General features: G+C 36.7%; 1 protein-coding gene across 1 annotated transcript in view; it reads left to right on the top strand.

Annotated features, from left to right (window-relative positions):
• TJP1 (tight junction protein 1) overlaps positions 1-17,736 on the top strand; it is a 172,137-nt gene that overhangs the window by 76,186 nt on the left and 78,215 nt on the right. Inside the window, exons 3-5 of the mRNA XM_045286303.1 lie at positions 6,722-6,846; positions 7,546-7,648; positions 11,625-11,901. Coding sequence (XP_045142238.1) covers positions 6,722-6,846; positions 7,546-7,648; positions 11,625-11,901 — 505 coding nt within the window. The remainder of the gene's footprint in view (positions 1-6,721; positions 6,847-7,545; positions 7,649-11,624; positions 11,902-17,736) is intronic.

Below are 17,736 nucleotides of genomic sequence, written 5' to 3'. Positions count from 1 at the left end.
TTAGTTGTGTTGATCATTGTCTCTCACTCCTTGGGGACTTGACAGGCAGCTTTGAAGCCAGGATTTCGACAGAGACAGTGTTTAGTTTGTTTCTTGCATTTAAATCCTGCTAGTTTCAAATTGCCTGGCCATCCTTGGCTCTCCAGAACTTAAAAGTTCTGGATATTGCTTTGTGGCCAGTGGGGGAGAGGCAGTATCATGGAAGCAACAGTGTCTGCGCACATCTGGAAACAAACGAAAATGGATCACTTGGCTGGAATACATACAGATATGAACCCAAAGGAGATATTGGAGAAGGAGAAAGCTTTAGATCCTCCCATGTGGGAGTTTATAGCAATATTCTTCAGCTGCTTTAACACTTTGGAAAAATAAAATAGAACTAAAACAATGGAAACAAGAGTCCATGAACTCAAAAACACATCTCTCAAAACCAAGATACAAGTTACAAAAAAGCTGAAGAAACCCAAGAATTATTTGGTACATGCCAAAAGAATGACTTATTTTTGATAAAACATCCCAAAATAGAGAAATAGTAACTACCCCAAAAAGGGTTGAAAAGTATTAATGGTGAATTATCTTAATTTTAGAACATAAAACAACTATTAAGCTCAGAGAACTCCAACTAGGATTGCCCCAGGGAGGGGACAAAAAGTCACCATGACACATCATAGACTTTCTGTGGTAGTTGCATAAGTTCATGTCACCTAGATAAGTATAAGGGTGGAGTCTAGCCTGTCAATTAGGTCATCTCCTGATGATGCCTCCTTGTGGGCATAACCTCCTCATGAGGATTCTGGGAACTTCCCCTCTTTCTCTCTGGAAGAGGGGCCACACACACTGCTTCACCTTCCTGTGGAGGAGAAACTCAGAGAGCTGAGTTTTTACCGTTTTTTACTGACAGTAAAAACAATTTGTTTATGAGAAAAGGAACTGTTAGGATATTCTCACATGGAAACCCACACGAGTGTTGAAATGCTTCCACCACCACTGGATCCACGAGACTCATTGGCCTCTGATATTCCTGCATTCAGCATCACTGCATGTGCTGCGTGAGTCTAAAGAGAAATGTATGGACTAGAATTGGACATATGGGCTAATATTGGAATTATGGACTTGATCTGGACTGGGCTGGGATGTTTTCTCAATACACAACTGCTCTGATATAAATCTCTCTTACACACATATGAGTGTCTCTGGATTTGTTTCCTTAGTCAACCGGTCTAACACACTTTCTAACATAAACAAAAAATCCATCCATCTGGAGGGGTGAAAAACAATCACCTATAAAGATCAACCATTTAGGAAAAGTTCAGGTTTTTCTATTGAAACCCTTCAGGCAAGTTTTGAAAGTGGGGGAGGGGGAGTACCTGCTAACCAAGAATCCATCCTGCAAAAATTTTCCTCAAATTTAAGGAAAAATAAAGGAGTTTGTAAAATCAAGACCATCCTTAGAAACTACAGACAACAAACTAAAATTATACAAGCCTGTATTATCATGAAATCAGCCTACTTAAGTAACAAAGTGAAACAACCATACAAATTTAAATAAATTACCATAGATAACATGTTTGCAATGAAGATGATAAGAACAACAACATTTAGAGGGCACAAAGTAGATAAACAGTTGAATGGAGAAGATAAGGAATCTTTCACAAAAAATACACTGCTCAAATCTGAAATGAAGACAAAGCACGAATCTCAAAGAAAGGTGAAACCTCAGGAAAACAAAATGAGAACCATTAAAACAGTAAAATGAAATTAAAAAGTAAAGTATTGACAAGAAATATCTAAAAAGAACTGCAGGATAGAAACAAAACCAATATCATAAAAAAATAGAACAACAAAATCATACTTATCAGTAGCACCAATGAATATAAATAGATCGAATTCATCATCAGTTAAGATACAACGACTAAATTAAAAAACATGAGCCTATTATCAGCCATAGCCATATCTATGTACCCAATAAAAGACTTTCAAAGTACCTTAATAAAATTCCTATAGAAACAAAGACATTAATACACTATAATATAATAGGATTAGGAGACTTTAACATCACTTTTGAGCAAAGATTGGTCAAGTAGAAAGAAAAAAAGACAAAATCAACTTGATTTTTTTAGATATATACAGAATGCTTCACTCAACAAAAGTACAATATATATATTTTTGTCAACAAATCAAAAAATTTTTGAAAGTATTAACAAAATGGGTAACTAACAAGGGGAAAGAAGAAAAAGCAATTATGAAGAAGAAATAAAAATAGGTGAAACCACCACAAAACCAACTGAAATTAAAAAAATAATCACAGTATTATGAAAAATTGTATTCCAACAACTTGACAATATAGAAGAAATGCATAAATTTCTAGAAACATTACCTATCTAAATTAACAGAGACTTGTAGAAAACCTCAACAGTCCTTTAACAATGAGAAATTGATCAGGTCATTAAAAACTCAGTCAAAAAGTCCGTAAATGATTTTACTGGGGAATTCTAATAGGCATTTAGAGAAGAGTTAATACCAGCCCTACATAAATGATTTCAGAATATAGAAAAGGATAATATAGTACCAAATTCATTTTATGACACAAACCCATGATATCTGTATGCCAAACAGAGACATCACCAGAATTGAAAATTATAGACTAATATCCCTGATGAATATAACCAAAAACTACAACCGCAAACACTGCTGTCTGGTTGGTTCCAACTCTTGAGACCCTGTAGGATAGGATAGAACTGCCCCTGTGGGTTTTCAGGACTCTTTAACTTTTTACAGGAATAGGAAACCTTGTCTTTCTCCCTTGGATTGACTGGTGGTTTCGAACTGCTGACTTCACGGCTAACAGCCCTACACATAGCCTCTATGCCACCATTATTCCTTGTCAAAACTTTCAAAAAATTCTATCTAACAAAATTCAACAAAGCATTAAAAAAAAGTCATGATCAAGTGGGATTCATACCAGGTATGCAGCCACTCAGTCCACTGCCATTGAGTCGATGCCAACTCATAGAGTTCCTATAGGACAGAACAGAACTGCCCTGTGTGTTTCTTAGGCTGTACATCTTTACAGGAGTAGAATGCTTCATCTTTTTTCCCCAAGTATGCAAGGCTGGTTTAGTATTAGGAAAACAATCAATATAATCCACTATATAAACAAAACAACTGGGGAAAAAACATTACATTAATACAGAAGTGGCATTTGATAAGATTGAACATCCATTCGTGTTAAAAAAAAAAAAACCTCAATAAAATAGAAGGAAAATTCCTCAACATAATACAGTAAAGGCCATGTATCAAAACCAATGGCTACCATCTTAATGGACAGAAATTAAAAGCATTCCCTCTTCTAATGGGAACCAGACAGGATTACCCTTTATCAACACTCTTATTTAACATAGCCCTGGAAGTCTTAGCCAGAGTTATAAGACATCAAAAAGATATTAAAAGAACAATATTGGCGCAGAAGAAACAAAACTTAGCTTTCTTTGCAGATGATACAATCTTCTTGTGGAACTAGTTGAAAAATTCAGCAGCATGGCAGGCTATACAGTCAACATACAAAAATCAGTTGGATTCTTGTATATTAAAAAGATGACACTGAAAAGGAAATTAAAAGAGCAATACTATTTAAAACAACTACCCAAAAGATAAAATATCTAGGAATAAATATTAGCAGTGAAAGATTTGTACAAAGAAACCTATAAAATACACAAGAAACCAAAAAAGATTACCGCAAATTGAAGAATGTCCCATGGTTAATATAGTGGAAATGTAATATTACCAAAAGCACTCTAATCCAAATGCAGATTCTAGCAAAATTATTTAAAGAATTGGAGAAACTAATTACCAACTTTATATGGAATGGAAAGACACCCAAGATAAACAAAAAACTCTTAAAAAAACAAAAAGTAGGAAGGCTTTCATTCTTAGATTTCAAAACTTATTATCTAGCCATGGTTATCAAAACAGCTTGGTATTGGTATGATAGACATGAAGACCAATGGATTAAAATAAAAGCCTAGAAATACAACCAAGTACCTACACACCATCTGATCTTTCAAAAGGAACTAAAACAAATAAATGAAGAGATAGCCTTTTCAGTGTGGTTCTAGAAAAACTGCATCTCTACCTGCCAAAAAGTGAAACAGGACCTACCCCTCACATTAAGAAAAAAACTAAAGATGGATTAAGACCTAAATATAAATCCTAGAACATAAAGATCATGATGAAAAAAAACAAGCACAAATGTAAGGGCCCTAATAGAAGGCTTAAATACATTACCAAACATAATGAAAAATACCCCCACTACAGACAACAAAATACAGGACTAGGACCTTCTAAAAGTGCGACATTTGTGTATATCACAAGATGTCATCAAAAGAGTAAAAGGAGACCCCACGTATTGTGATGTTACTTTGAGGACTACGATGTACCTGATCCAGGCACGGTATTTTTCATTGTCTCGTGTATCTGAAAGTTGGACATTGAAAAGAAGAATTGATGGCATTTGAGTTGTAGTGCTGGCAAAGAATATTGAAAGTATTACAGACTGCTGAAAGGACAAACCAGTCTGTCTTGGAAAAAGTACAGCTGGAGTGCTCTTTCGAGGCAAAGATGGTGAGACTTTCTTACATACTTTGTCCCTGGAGAGGGACATCATGTCTGGTAGAGGGGCGGTGAAAAAGAGAAAGGCCCACAGAGAGGTATTGACACTGGCTGCAGTAATGGACTCAAGCATAGGAGCAGTTGTTAAAATGGTGCGAGACAGGGCTGTCTCTCTGGTGCATAATGTCACTGTGGTTCAAAACTGGCTCCATGGCACCTAACAACTACTATTTGCCTATTTTAGTGAAGAGGTTTCATTGCTTATTTGCCTTATTTTTACGCCTATTTGCCTTATTTTTACGCCTGCAGTTGCTTTGGGGTGGGAGAGAAAGTCATGACACCTGTCACCTTCAAGTTTCGGATGCCATCTCTGTTGACTGGATAGCAGACAGCTGAAGAAGGGAGTTATTATTTTTATTCTTGGGTAGCTTTATATGGTGTAGTGATTTTGAGTAGTGATCCTGGAGCCCTATGAAAATTCTTGATGTAAAAAAAAAAAGAAAATGCTTGATGTTTCTTTAGTCTATTATGAATGCTTCACAGGTCTCATAGACATTGCAGGTTCAGTCCAGACCATCACAATAGAGTAATAAAGAGTATCATAGTAAAGTGAATCCCATACTTTTTTGTTTCCCAGTGCAGAGAAACATTATGTTCACACTCTACTATCATCTATTAGTGTGCACAGTAACATTATGAAAACGTTTGAAAATATTGTAAGAATTACCAAAATGTGGCCCAGAAACAAGATAGGAGCACATGCTATTAGAAAAATGGTGTCATTAGATTTGCCTGAAACAGAGTTTTCATGCTTCAGTTTGCATTAGGGGACAAAAAGTAATATCTATGAAATAGTAAAAGGAGGGCTGCTTCTACTTCACATCCTTTCTGAAGAATGGTGTAGATTTCTTCATGATTAGGAAAATTTTAAAAATAATTTTTGAATGGTTTGAATTTTTTCTTTTATGCTATGCTGTTCTTAGTCATTGTGGTAAAGGTTTTTAGCTTATTTTGAAGTATGTTTATAATCGTTTTCTTTAGTTATATATAGGACTAATGATTTATATTCTTAGTGTACACTTCTCGTTATATGCAAGATGCATTAGATGTTACCGCAATGCACTGAGCCATAGTGGCACAGTGAATTAATAAGCACTGGGAATTCCTAACCCCAGGCCAGCAGTTCAAATCCACCAGGTGCTGTTTCAAAGAAAGATGAGACTATCTGATCCTATGAAGATTTAGTCTCAGCAGCCCTATTTTGCCTCGTAGGGTTGCTGTGAGCCAGAATCAACTCAATAACAGTGAATGACAGTTACTCATACCGAGATTTTAACATAATGAAGGAAATTGAAATAACCAATATTTGATTTTCAAAGCTACACCTACTTTGTTGTATAAAATGGCACATGGTATCTATGCTTGTTAAGTTGGTCAGTCTATAAATTAGTTGCCAGTGTTTGTTTTGGTGAAAAAAAGTGTAGCACTGCTAATCTCTTGGGTATCCTTTCTGATGATAAGTAAAATAAGTTCAGGATTTCAATACTTGGGATTTTAAAAGATATTGTTAATGCAATTCTTAAAAACACCCACATATAATTGGCAAATTTTAATGTTCTATTGGTGAACTTTGGTGGTGCAATGGTTTAGTACTCAGCTGCTAGTTTAAAAATTGCGGTTTGAATCTCTCAGTAGCTGTGCTGGAGAAAAACCTGGTGACCTCTCCTGTAAAGATTATAGCCTAGAAGACCCCATGGGGCTCCTTTATTGAAATAAATACAAAAGATAATAACACTATTCCATTATGACCAGCATTTAATTTATTAAAACATATAAACCTGCACAAAGATAAATAATTCCTATGTGTAACCATTTGAATCATATTATATCATGGTATATACCATATATACTCAAGTATAAGCCAACCCGAATATCAGTCGAGGCACCTAATTTTACCACAAAAACTGCATTTAAAATGTGCTGAAAAACTCGGGTTATACACAAGTATGTATGTTAGTATTTTTTATATCTTAACTGTTCTAGGTTGTAGACTATGAAGCAATGAAAAAATTTTGTTGCCTTTAATATCAGCATTTTACTATAATTATACTAGGCTCCTGGATTTGGATTTGGAATTGCAATATCTGGTGGAAGAGATAATCCTCATTTTCAGAGTGGGGAAACCTCAATAGTAATTTCAGATGTGCTGAAAGGAGGACCAGCTGAAGGCCAGTTACAGTAAGCATGTCTTTTACTCTTTGGAGCATGTTACAAGCACTGTTCACATCTTAACATTTGCATACCACTTTAGTGGGTTTTGCCATATTCATCAACAGATAAAGAGTAATGTCTTATTTCTCAATATTATGGCTTAGTATTATTTAAATTCCCTATAACTATATTACCCCAAATAACTCAATTTATTGTGCTCAGTCCTTTGCAGAAACACCGTGTTAATAATTTAAAGCAATTATTTGCTTTAGGTCAATGATAAAAAAATTTCAAAAGTGCTTTCATATTTTTAGCCAAACCTAAGAGCAAGATATTTTTGACATCATATTACTGCTGTTCTGAAGGACAAATGTTTTTTAACTTAATATTTTTTAGAAGTAACAATTTTAAAAATACTTTCACAAACTTTTTGTGTTTTTATTTTCTTTTTTTTAAACGGCCTGGGGTTACTTACTTTATGTCACAAAGGGCATCAAGGCAAAGCAAGAATTTGATTTGCACAGAACCTCTGCCCAGCCCAATCTCCCACGAGAACTAGTGGTAATTTCACCTCATCTCATCCTGCTCACGAACAGTTTAGTGTTTACCTGGGAAAGTTACTGTCCCTCTAACAGGTGACCTGCTATTATTGAATGTCCTCAAGTGAAGCCCAGCTGCTTATGTTTTTCTTTAACATCTTAATTAGGTGTCTGTTTTGTCTCCTAGGGAAAATGACCGAGTTGCAATGGTTAATGGAGTTTCAATGGATAATGTTGAACATGCTTTTGCTGTTCAGCAACTAAGGAAAAGTGGGAAAAATGCAAAAATTGTAAGTATCTTATACGTGTAATTTAGTAATGTGAAAGGTACCTGCTTTATTGTTCGACTTATTTCTGGTGTTTGAATTCATTCTTCTTTAAAAAAGTGAAGATTAGAATAATGTTCCATAGTTCAGTGTTTATAAGTAATAATGTTTTTTCTATTACTAGTGCTATGTTATGAAAGTTCAAATACCAAGATTATTTCTATTAAAAAAGAAACGAGGGAAGAGCAGAATGGCTACCCTTCTCTTTCAATTACAACTTATTGTGGCACATAACCAATTGGAAATAAACAGCACTATGTTATATTTGTTAATGAGCAAGTTGTGCATTTTCCCTTGAACATGTGTACCATCAGGTATATATTACAGTCAGAAAGAATCTTAAGATTCTTACTGTAGAGTTTTGATTTAGCTTTTTGCTACAGCTATAGCTAAAATCTTTGTTTCCTAAGTCTCTGAAATAGCTTTTTTCTAAGTAAGAAAAAAGTTCCTATCAAAAACTAAAACCAAATTCACTGCCGTTGGATTGATTCCGGCTCATAGCAGCCCTGTGGGTTTCTGAGACGGAATCGTCACAGGAGCAGACAGCAGTATCTTCTTTCCACAGAGCAGCTGGTGAGTTTAAACTGCTGACCCAAACTAAGCAGCCCAACTTGTTACCTTGGCTTGACTCTGTGTTATTTGTGTTACTTGCGCTTGACCCTTCAAATTACGGTTAAAATTGGGCAATTACAACACGGAATATATTTAATGTTATAACTCTGTAAATTAACCATATTTAGAAGTACAAAAGCTACTGTGCCGCTTTGTCCTTCCCCACTTTTTGCCCTACCAGTCTTCTGAAAGGACTGGTAAAGGCCCTGCTTAAGACATTGGGGGTCTAGTTCAGATACACAAAGCAATAGAAAGAGACTAGTTTGCTGGATTATCTGTCGGAGCTCCTGTTTTGTTCATTGAGTACCTTTCTGCCTTCCAGCAAAAGCTCAGAACCACAGTGGATCCCATAGAAAGGTGGGAGTCTGATGAGATGAGACTCGTGCCTCAGATTTTGACCTCTGTGTACTGTGATAAAGAACTAAGATGGAGTGTTCCTAGAGGCTGTCCCCAACATATGATTTACCTCACAACACTGTCAGTGCTTTGATGAGAGCTCTCAAGTGGCAATAAACCCAGTATTTGTTTACTTGTTTCAAATGACAGATAATTTATACTTTGTTTACCTAATGTATACTTGTTTTCACCACTTCATTATATTTTTATAGCTGTAATGTCATTTTAAAGTACATTTAGTATTCAGACTGATTAGTGGATGATAAAATATTTAACAGTTTGTATAATGAAATTATAGTTTTTACACAGCATATTTCCCCTTTTTATAATGACCGCTTAGGTTTTTGTAAGCTGGAATATGCTTTGGTTTTCTTCCTTTAGCTGCGGATCCTGGCATTGTCATTATTACTTACAGTGCCATTCAGATGGATTGCCACGTACTCCAGAGTGAGCACCTTAGATACACGTTTTGTTTTGTTGTTTTCTTTCCGTCTCCAACATTGTTAGCATATACCTTCAGCTATTTAAAACCCCTCGTTCCTTTTAATGTAGAGCCTCTTTGTTTTATTTTTCTTTGCAAAATGTTAAGTACATGGTACCCCACAGTGGTCAGACATCCAAAAAAGTGGTGTTCCTAAACCAGACTTTTCCCTATATAAGTAGGAAGTAGGTTTATAACCTGTAACGTATTTAAGATAGTATATGTTTAGCCATGTTTAAGGAGAAGGTTATGATAGAGTTTGCGGAATAATTTTGCTTCTGATGCTGATTTAATTATATTCACTGAGCGTAATTTGGGGAACTTTAAAAAGTATGAACTGAAGTATATATGAGAGATTAAAGTAGCAAGAAACTTGTGGCCTGGTAATTTGAGAAAGGTCTGAAAACGTGGGCGGGTAGGAGAATAAGAAACCAAATATCAAGTTTGATTCTTAGAGAGAGAAAATAAGTGTGCTCTTTGAGAACAGAGGAAGAAAGGCCAAATAAATGAAAGATTTAAGAGTGGAGGGGAAAGGAAGTGGTCCTTGATCTCCATAAAACAGGCTGAATAATTGAGTGTTTATCGAGTAGTTTTTTGATTACCTACACTAGCATATAGAGAGGCAAATAGAAGGGATGAAAAGATTGCTGAACAAAGTGAGAATTCTGCTTAATAAAGTGAATTTATAGATCATCTAATTTGTAAAGTGGAGTCACTGTGTGGTGCAAATTGTTCATATACTATGCTGCTTATTAAAAGGTTAGAAGTTCACATCTACCTTGTGAGTAAGACCTCTACTTCTGAAATCAGCTGTTGAAACTTATATAGCACAGTTTTAATCTTATACACAGGGAGTCACCGTGAGTTGGAATTGACAGAAACTGACTTTTTGGAAATGCTGTGATCCAAAAGTAAAGATGATACAGGACTGGATTTTGTCATGGCAGATGATTGACAGGTCAAGATAGTCTAAAAAGTTATTTAAATATTGGAGTATACAAATTTAGGAGGAAGAATAAAAACAGGATAGAATTTATGAACTGGGAAAATAGAACATGGGAGGATTGGAACTAATTTGAACAGGGGAAAGTTTAAATTGATAAAAGGTATCACAAGAAGACGACCCAGTGTCTACTTAAAAAGACCCTTGTAAACTTAGCAGAGAGGCTCCATTAGTCACGAGATCATTTATATAGCAGTGTGAAAAAGTAAAGTGCAGTTGAGGAATTAAGAGACACCACCACCACAAGATATTGAAGGCAGATTTTAATAGACAATGAAGGAAATGGGGGAGGAGGACGAGCAGGACTGAGCCAATTAACAGAGTTGATGAGAAAAGAATAACAATGTCTTTCAACCAGAAGCTTAAAATTGCAGCAATACAGACACTGAAGTATGTATTGGTAAAGTGTAACTGGGTTAATGAGCTTCACCGTACTAATTTGAATGTTAGTACCATATATTTCACTGAAAGGCCTGACAGGACAATTGTCAGCTGATCCATTCTGAAATATTTAAGGAATCAAGTTGTATTTGCAAGGTTAATATAATTTTTGTAGCATCTACTACAGTATTTTCAATAGAATTAGTCATACCACCAGCAATTATTAGTTTCCCTTTAAACTTGTGATTAATACTCCCTAAAGATCTTTGTGAATTAAGTACTTTATTAGCTGCTTAATCAAACCTGTTTATTAAGAAATTAGAAAATAAATAGGCATCAGTAAATTATTAATGGCTTGTGTATTTTATCTTTGATTCATATTTAAATTAATAGTTAAAAAGGGAAATATATTCATTTAGGAGATAAAAAATATATATGAAAATTTATCATATTATGTCAGGAGCCGGCCCTAGCAGACGTTCTCAAGGTCCTTCAAACAGTGACCGGCCCTAGTGGAAAATTACTGGCAGGTGGTTATGCCTTAAAAGATATCTTAGTCACCAAAGATTCCTTGTTCTATGAAAATGTCTGAGACCTCTTGCAGTTTGTGTTACCCCCACCACCCCACCACCCCCACCCCGTCTCCCCCCGAAGTGTTCTTTGACCATTGTGCAGCTGTAACTGTTCTGCAGCTACGTGACCTTGGTTGGTTATCTTCCCCACTCTTCACCCATTGGTTGAAATACTAAGCACTCATTGGACTACAGACATACCATATGAGAATATGATGGATAGCCGATTGGTTAACATTCTTATGCTTCATTATAATAATACATGTTGGATTGGATATTGTGCAGCACACCTTATTAGAATATGCACCTCCCAGTTCCTCTTTATATTCCCCTAACTTTGCCCAAATAAATGAGCTTGATCAGCATTTGTCTTGCTCCACGTCTCCGTGTCTTTCTTTCCATCCAGGTTCGTCTTTCCCCCCAGGGTCCTGCTCGTGCATCCCGCTGGCCGGGACGCTACAATATTATATAGTTATTTATATTTTATACTTACAGACCATTCGAAGAAAGAAGAAAATTCAAATACCAGTGGCTCATCCTGATCCTGAACCAGTATCTGACCATGAAGAAGACAGTTATGAGGAGGAAGTGCATGATCCAAGAAGTGTCCCTGGGGGTATGGTTAACAGAAGGAATGAGAAGAGTTGGATGAGGGATAGAAGTGCAAGCAGAGAAAGAAGTTTGTCTCCACGATCAGATAGACGATCGGTGGCTTCCAGCCAACCGGCCAAACCTACCAAAGTCACACTTGTGAAATCCCGGAAAAATGAAGGTATTCTGTACCAACTTTTTTTGTTATTGCATTTGAAAAATTTAAATTTCATTTTAGTGGGAAATAAAATTCCTGTCTCTTCATATCGTTGCTTTTGTCATAGTTGTTAGGACTACCGTGCGTTAAATCCTATTATGATGGACTGTAAAGATCATCTAATTTTCTCGAATCATTCTGCTTCATTGTACAGCACTTCAAATTAACTGTCTGGAAGTATTTGGATTTGTTACAATTAGAATAGCTTAATATAAATTTTCATTATTTCACTTAGCTCTGAGGATCAATTGTAGTATACCTGTGTGGAAACATCTTGAGACCTTTTTTTAGCAGATGTTTTTTTTTTAAGTATTTACAGTATGTATATATATATATATATGTATGTATGTATGTATGTTGTTTTTTTTTTAAGCGCTGTTAAGTGTACAGAAAAATGTATACAAAAGACAAAGACATGTTTAAACATACTTAGCTTGGGATAAACCAATGCCTGTATGAACTGAAACCCCAGTAGCAGTGCTTTTTTACTTAGCCTCATAAGGCCAGCTTACTATTAGGCATTTTAACATCGCTGGACCATTTGCAAATCAAAAACAAACCTGCTGTAAAGTTGATTCCAACTCACAGTGCCTCTAAGGAATAGATTAGAAATGCCGCATGGCGGTTTATGTGTATGCATCTTTATGGAAGCAGACTGCCATATCTTTCTCTTGTGAAGTGGCTGGATATCTCATATACTATCTCAAACATCATAAATAAAATTCATTATCTTCGTATTAATTTTTTTCTTGTTTTTTATGAAGAAGCCTACTGAGTGCATTTTTTTCCTTCCGTGAATTTGGGAAAGATTAACAGAGTAGTAGATAATCACTTTTATGTTCAACAATTCATACACATTACATTTTGTATCATTTATTACCATCCTCTCGGTGTAATGACACACACTTCATCCCTGTTTCCATTCATCTTTTCCTAACCCTTCTGAACTTTGTTCTTGAGTAACTTTTGACCTTTTGATCTCATATTATTATTTTAATGTGTGTATACCTCCCTAATGTTATTGTTACTCTTGTAGAGCTGTTATTTTGACTGATAATTGAGCCTCAGGTTTAGTTCCATTCCAAACCCAAAGAGTGACTAAGGACCATAGTCTTGAAGGTTCAACCAGTCTGTAGTTCACTAGTAAGCTTGGTTGAATTCTAGTGAACATTTTCCTTTCACATTATCCAGACCCCTCTAAAGTGATTCCTATTAACTGTTGATAGTGGTTACTAGGCACCATGTAGTTCTTCGGGTTTTAGCATCATGGAGACTAATGTTTGTATGGCCCATTAGTCCATTGGGTTAATCATTTCCATGTGTTTCTGGTTTTCATCACTCTTATTTTCTCTGGATGAGGAAAGAGCAGTAGTAGCATCTTAGATGGGTGCTCACTAGCTTTGAAGACTCCAGTCAGCACCTAGCAAAGTAGGATGTAGAGTGTTGTCTTTGTAGACTATATTATGGTAGCTGAACTTAATGTCCTGCTAGACTATGGTCTGAGTCCCCAGGCCCAGCAAATAATACACTTGATATGTTTGCCTGTTTCTAAGAAGTTTTCACAGCTTTGTGCCCTATAAGCTTCACCAAATACATGGATATATTTTGCAGCAAAGATAAATACTGAAGTAAATAACCTCCATCAAACATGTACAAGGAGGTACCTTCCCAAAACAGTACAAAGCAATGCTGGGCGGAACTATCATAGAACACATTTTTCCTGCTATGTTAGTATCAATCAACTCTCTCCGAGTTAGTGCACCCAGTGGTGTTGCCTGGGAAGGTTCTCGCTGGTCCCAGTGAATTTTTCATCCAACCAGTTTCACTTAAACCCCATTCTTGTGATGGCCAATTTCAGAGAACATCATGCAGCTCTGAAATTTTGTTTCCTGCTCGGGAAAAGTGCCACAGAAACTGTTGTGATATTGAACACAGCTTACAAGTAGTGTATGAGTGGTTTTCTCATTTCAAAAATGATGATATGTCGATTAATGACAAACCTCGTTGTGGATGTCCATCAACTTCCCCAACACACCAAAGTGCCAACTTGTAATGCATTTGGAGTTTGTCCTACCAGGCCAGATTGTTAATCAAGCTTTCTACTTAGAGATTCTGAAAAGAGCATAAGAGTGTGCAACAAAAATGGCCTGATTTATTCCAAACGGGGCACTGGTTTTGCCACCATGACAGTGTACCTCCTCACGCAGCCATCTCAGTGCTCCGGTTTTTGGCAAAAAAACACCATGCCTCTCTTGCCCCACGCATCTCACTCACCTGACCTCACTCTGTGCATCTTCTTTTTGTTTCTGCGAATGCAGAGGGACATGAAAAGACAGGGATTTGATGACACACAAGAAGTGAAGAAAAAATGAGGGAGGTGCTATCAGCCATCCAAACAGATGACTGTGAAAAAATATTTCCAAGAGTGGAATCGCAGATTTGTCAAATTCATTAAGTGTAATGGAGAGTACTTTGAAGGTGGTAACAGTTGTTTTATAAACAGAAAATTAAATACATAGCTTTGGGGAGAAAAAATTCCAGGGTTTTGTTTTTTTTTGTGGACATACTCTCACTCTCCTCCCACACCTGTTCATCCGCCTGGCGATTATAGAAGATCCCAGTCATCTGGCTTGTCTTGTATTATCAGTTATGTTTGATAATATACTTTACCATGTATTAAGGGTTGTGAGTTTGTATTTATTACCTACAGTTTACATTTAGTTCTTGGATTCTTCTTGAATTTTGGTATGAGAAAATGAGTCCTACTTCATTTCTCTGCAAGTGGATATCCAGTTTTCCAGCACCATTTGTTATAGGGGTTCTTCTTCCTATTTAGTGGTTTTCATTCTGTTGTCAAAATTCACCTGTCCAAAGGTGGATGAATTACTTTTGGGATTTTAGTTTTGGTCTATTGGCGTATGTATCTGTTGATGTACCAGTTGCAGGTTGTTTTGACTATAGAGGCTGTGTAGTAGGTTGTGAATTTGGAACAGGAAAGGCATCTTACGTTGTTGTTTAGTAGTTTGTTGATTATTTCAGATCTCTCTCCTTTATAGATAAAATGTGATGACTAGATTTCCATCCTTTAAAATAATGATGCTGGAATTTGGATCAAGCTGCACTCTATCTGTAGATTATAGTTCCATAACTTCTTTATCTCTTATAGTACATTTCACAGACTCTTTCACTTAGAATAGTCTCTGTTGAAGTTGTTTTGTCTCATTCTTTTGTTCATCTCTTTATTGCTTCTCAGTCTTGGTAACTTAGACTTAACGTCATTGGTTTACCAGTTCTTTTCTTCATGCCTTTTTTTTATAATCATTTTATTGGGGGCTCATATAACTCATCGCAATCCATCCATCCATCCATTGTGTCAAGCACATTTGTACATTTGTTGCCATCATCCTTTTCAAAACATTTTTTTTCTACCCGAGCCCTTGGTATCAGCTTCTCATTTTTCCCCATCCCTCCCCCACCCTTCCTCCTTTATAAATCCTTGATAATTTATAAATTATTATTATTTTTTCATGTCTTACACTGTCCGATGTCTCCCTTCACCCGTATTTCTGTTGTCCATCCCCCTGGGAGGGGGTTATTGTAGATCATTATGATCGATTCTCCCTTTATCCCCCCATCTTACCCTTACCCTCCTGGTATGGCTACTCATTATTGGTCTTGAGGGGTTTATCTGTTCTGTATTCTCTTTTTCTAGTTCTTTTCTGTACCCATGTGCATGCTCTGATCTAGCTGGATTTGTAAGGTAGAATTGGGGTCATGATAGTGTTGGGGAGGAAGCATTAAAGAACTAGAAGAAAGCTGTATGTTTCATTGGTGCTATACTGCACTCTGACTGGCTTGTCATTTCTCCACAACCCTTCCATAAAAGGAAGGGCTTAGAGTCTCCATTCTGCACTCTCCCTCATTCTCATCAATATAATTTTTTGTTCTGGGTCTTTGATACCTGATCCTATCGACACCTCGTGATCACACAGGTTGGTGTACTTCCTTCCCCCTTGTGGGCATTGTTGTTTCTCAGCTAGATGGTCACTTGTTTATCTTCAAGCCTTTAAGACTCCAGATGCTGTATTTCATCTCCAGGCACCATCAACTTTCTTCACCACATTTACTTATGCACCCACTTTGTCTTCAGCAATCGGGTCTGGAAGTTGAGCATCAAAGAATGCCAAGTTAATAGAACAAAGTGTTCTTGCATTGAGGGAGTACTTAAGTAGAGGTCCAATGTCCATCTGCTACCTTAATACTAAACCTATAAATATATGTATATAAATCTATCTCCCCATCAACAGATATATATATTTACATATGTACATGCCTGTATTTAGACCTCTATAAATGCCCTTTGCCTCCTAGTTCTTTCCTCTATTTCCTTTTACTTTCCTCTTGTCCTCTCAGTTAAAGTGCCCTTGATCAAGCCCTACCAGGCATCCTACACCCTCCTCTCCATCGATTAGATCACTTTTATTCCCTTGTCACTGGGTTTAACACCCACTCCCTTCCCGCTTCCCCCTCTCCGGTGTGCCCTGGAACCGTCAGTCCCATTGTAGTTTAAAAACATTTCATCCACATTTCTACCCCTCACTTCCCCCACTACCAGCACCACCATACACACACACACACACACACATATATATTCAACCTTTAAGTTTCAGCTTTATTATTTCTTTCCTCATTTCCTAATAGACACAGAGCCCACTATTACCCAGTCTTAAATCTTTTATCATTGTTTTAGTTACCATGTTTATGTACAGAACTAGCGCTCACATTTTCTGCTCTTTCTGTAGTGCCTGGAATAGTTTATATGTACTCAAGGAAATATTTTAAATGAATTAATAAATATATGACATTTTTTAGTATCAGTGTGATGGTTCTTTAAAAGTTTTAACCTTAACAGTTTTTTAATGTTCTAAAGTCCTCTGTTATAATGATCGTTTGACAGCATTTAGACTGTCTGGGTGCTATACTGCACCCTGACTGGGTCATCTCTTCCATGTGACCCCTCTGTGAGGAGATGTACAATTGTCTACATGTGAGCATTAGGTCTCCACTGCACACCCCCACACCCCCTCCCAACCCCATTCACCTTGGGTATGGTTTTATTCTGGTCTTAGATGCCTGATACCTGATCCCATCGACACCTCATGATCACACAGGCTGGTGTGCTTCTGCTATGTGGGCTTTGTTGCTTCTGAGCTAGATGGCCCCTTGTTTACCTTCAAGCCTTTAAGACCCCAGACGCTGTATCTTTTGACAGTCAGGCACCATCAACTTTCTTCACCACATTTGCTTATGCACCTGCTTTGTCTTCAGAGATCTTGTCGGGAAAGGAGGTGAGGCCCCAACCCAGGGACAAGGGAACAACAAGTGAACTAAAATCAATGGAAGGAAGTCGTTGGGTGCCTAGTGGGGCTCATTCAAGGGCAGTGTAGCAGTGAGGAATTATTAAACCCAAAAGAAGGCCGTAACAAATCTTAATTGCCATCTCTTCCAAACTTCTTCAAGACCTTAAGCAATTTCAGTTAAATTTGTTGAGTATTTTATTGTGTTTTAGGTAAAAGTTTACAAAGATTAGGTTCAGTTAACCATGTTGTTCTTTGACATTGATTATTTTTTTTTTAGTATGTCAGCATTCTCATTTCCATTCTGTTTCCCTTTGTTTAGCTTCACTCTCTCTCCTTGGCTTATTATATTTGGTTTGGGGTAAATGATGACCGTTTAGTCTCATATAATTGATGGTTTAAGGGAGACCATTAGTTATGGGTAATACTGTATAAGTCAGTC

Source organism: Echinops telfairi, unplaced genomic scaffold (genome assembly GCF_000313985.2).
Source record: "Echinops telfairi isolate 266 unplaced genomic scaffold, ASM31398v2 ScPeMD7_7;HRSCAF=31, whole genome shotgun sequence".
NCBI classification, from domain to species: Eukaryota; Metazoa; Chordata; class Mammalia; order Afrosoricida; family Tenrecidae; genus Echinops; species Echinops telfairi.
Note: the sequence above shows the minus strand (reverse complement) of the source record. Positions and strands in the feature narration are given on the sequence as shown.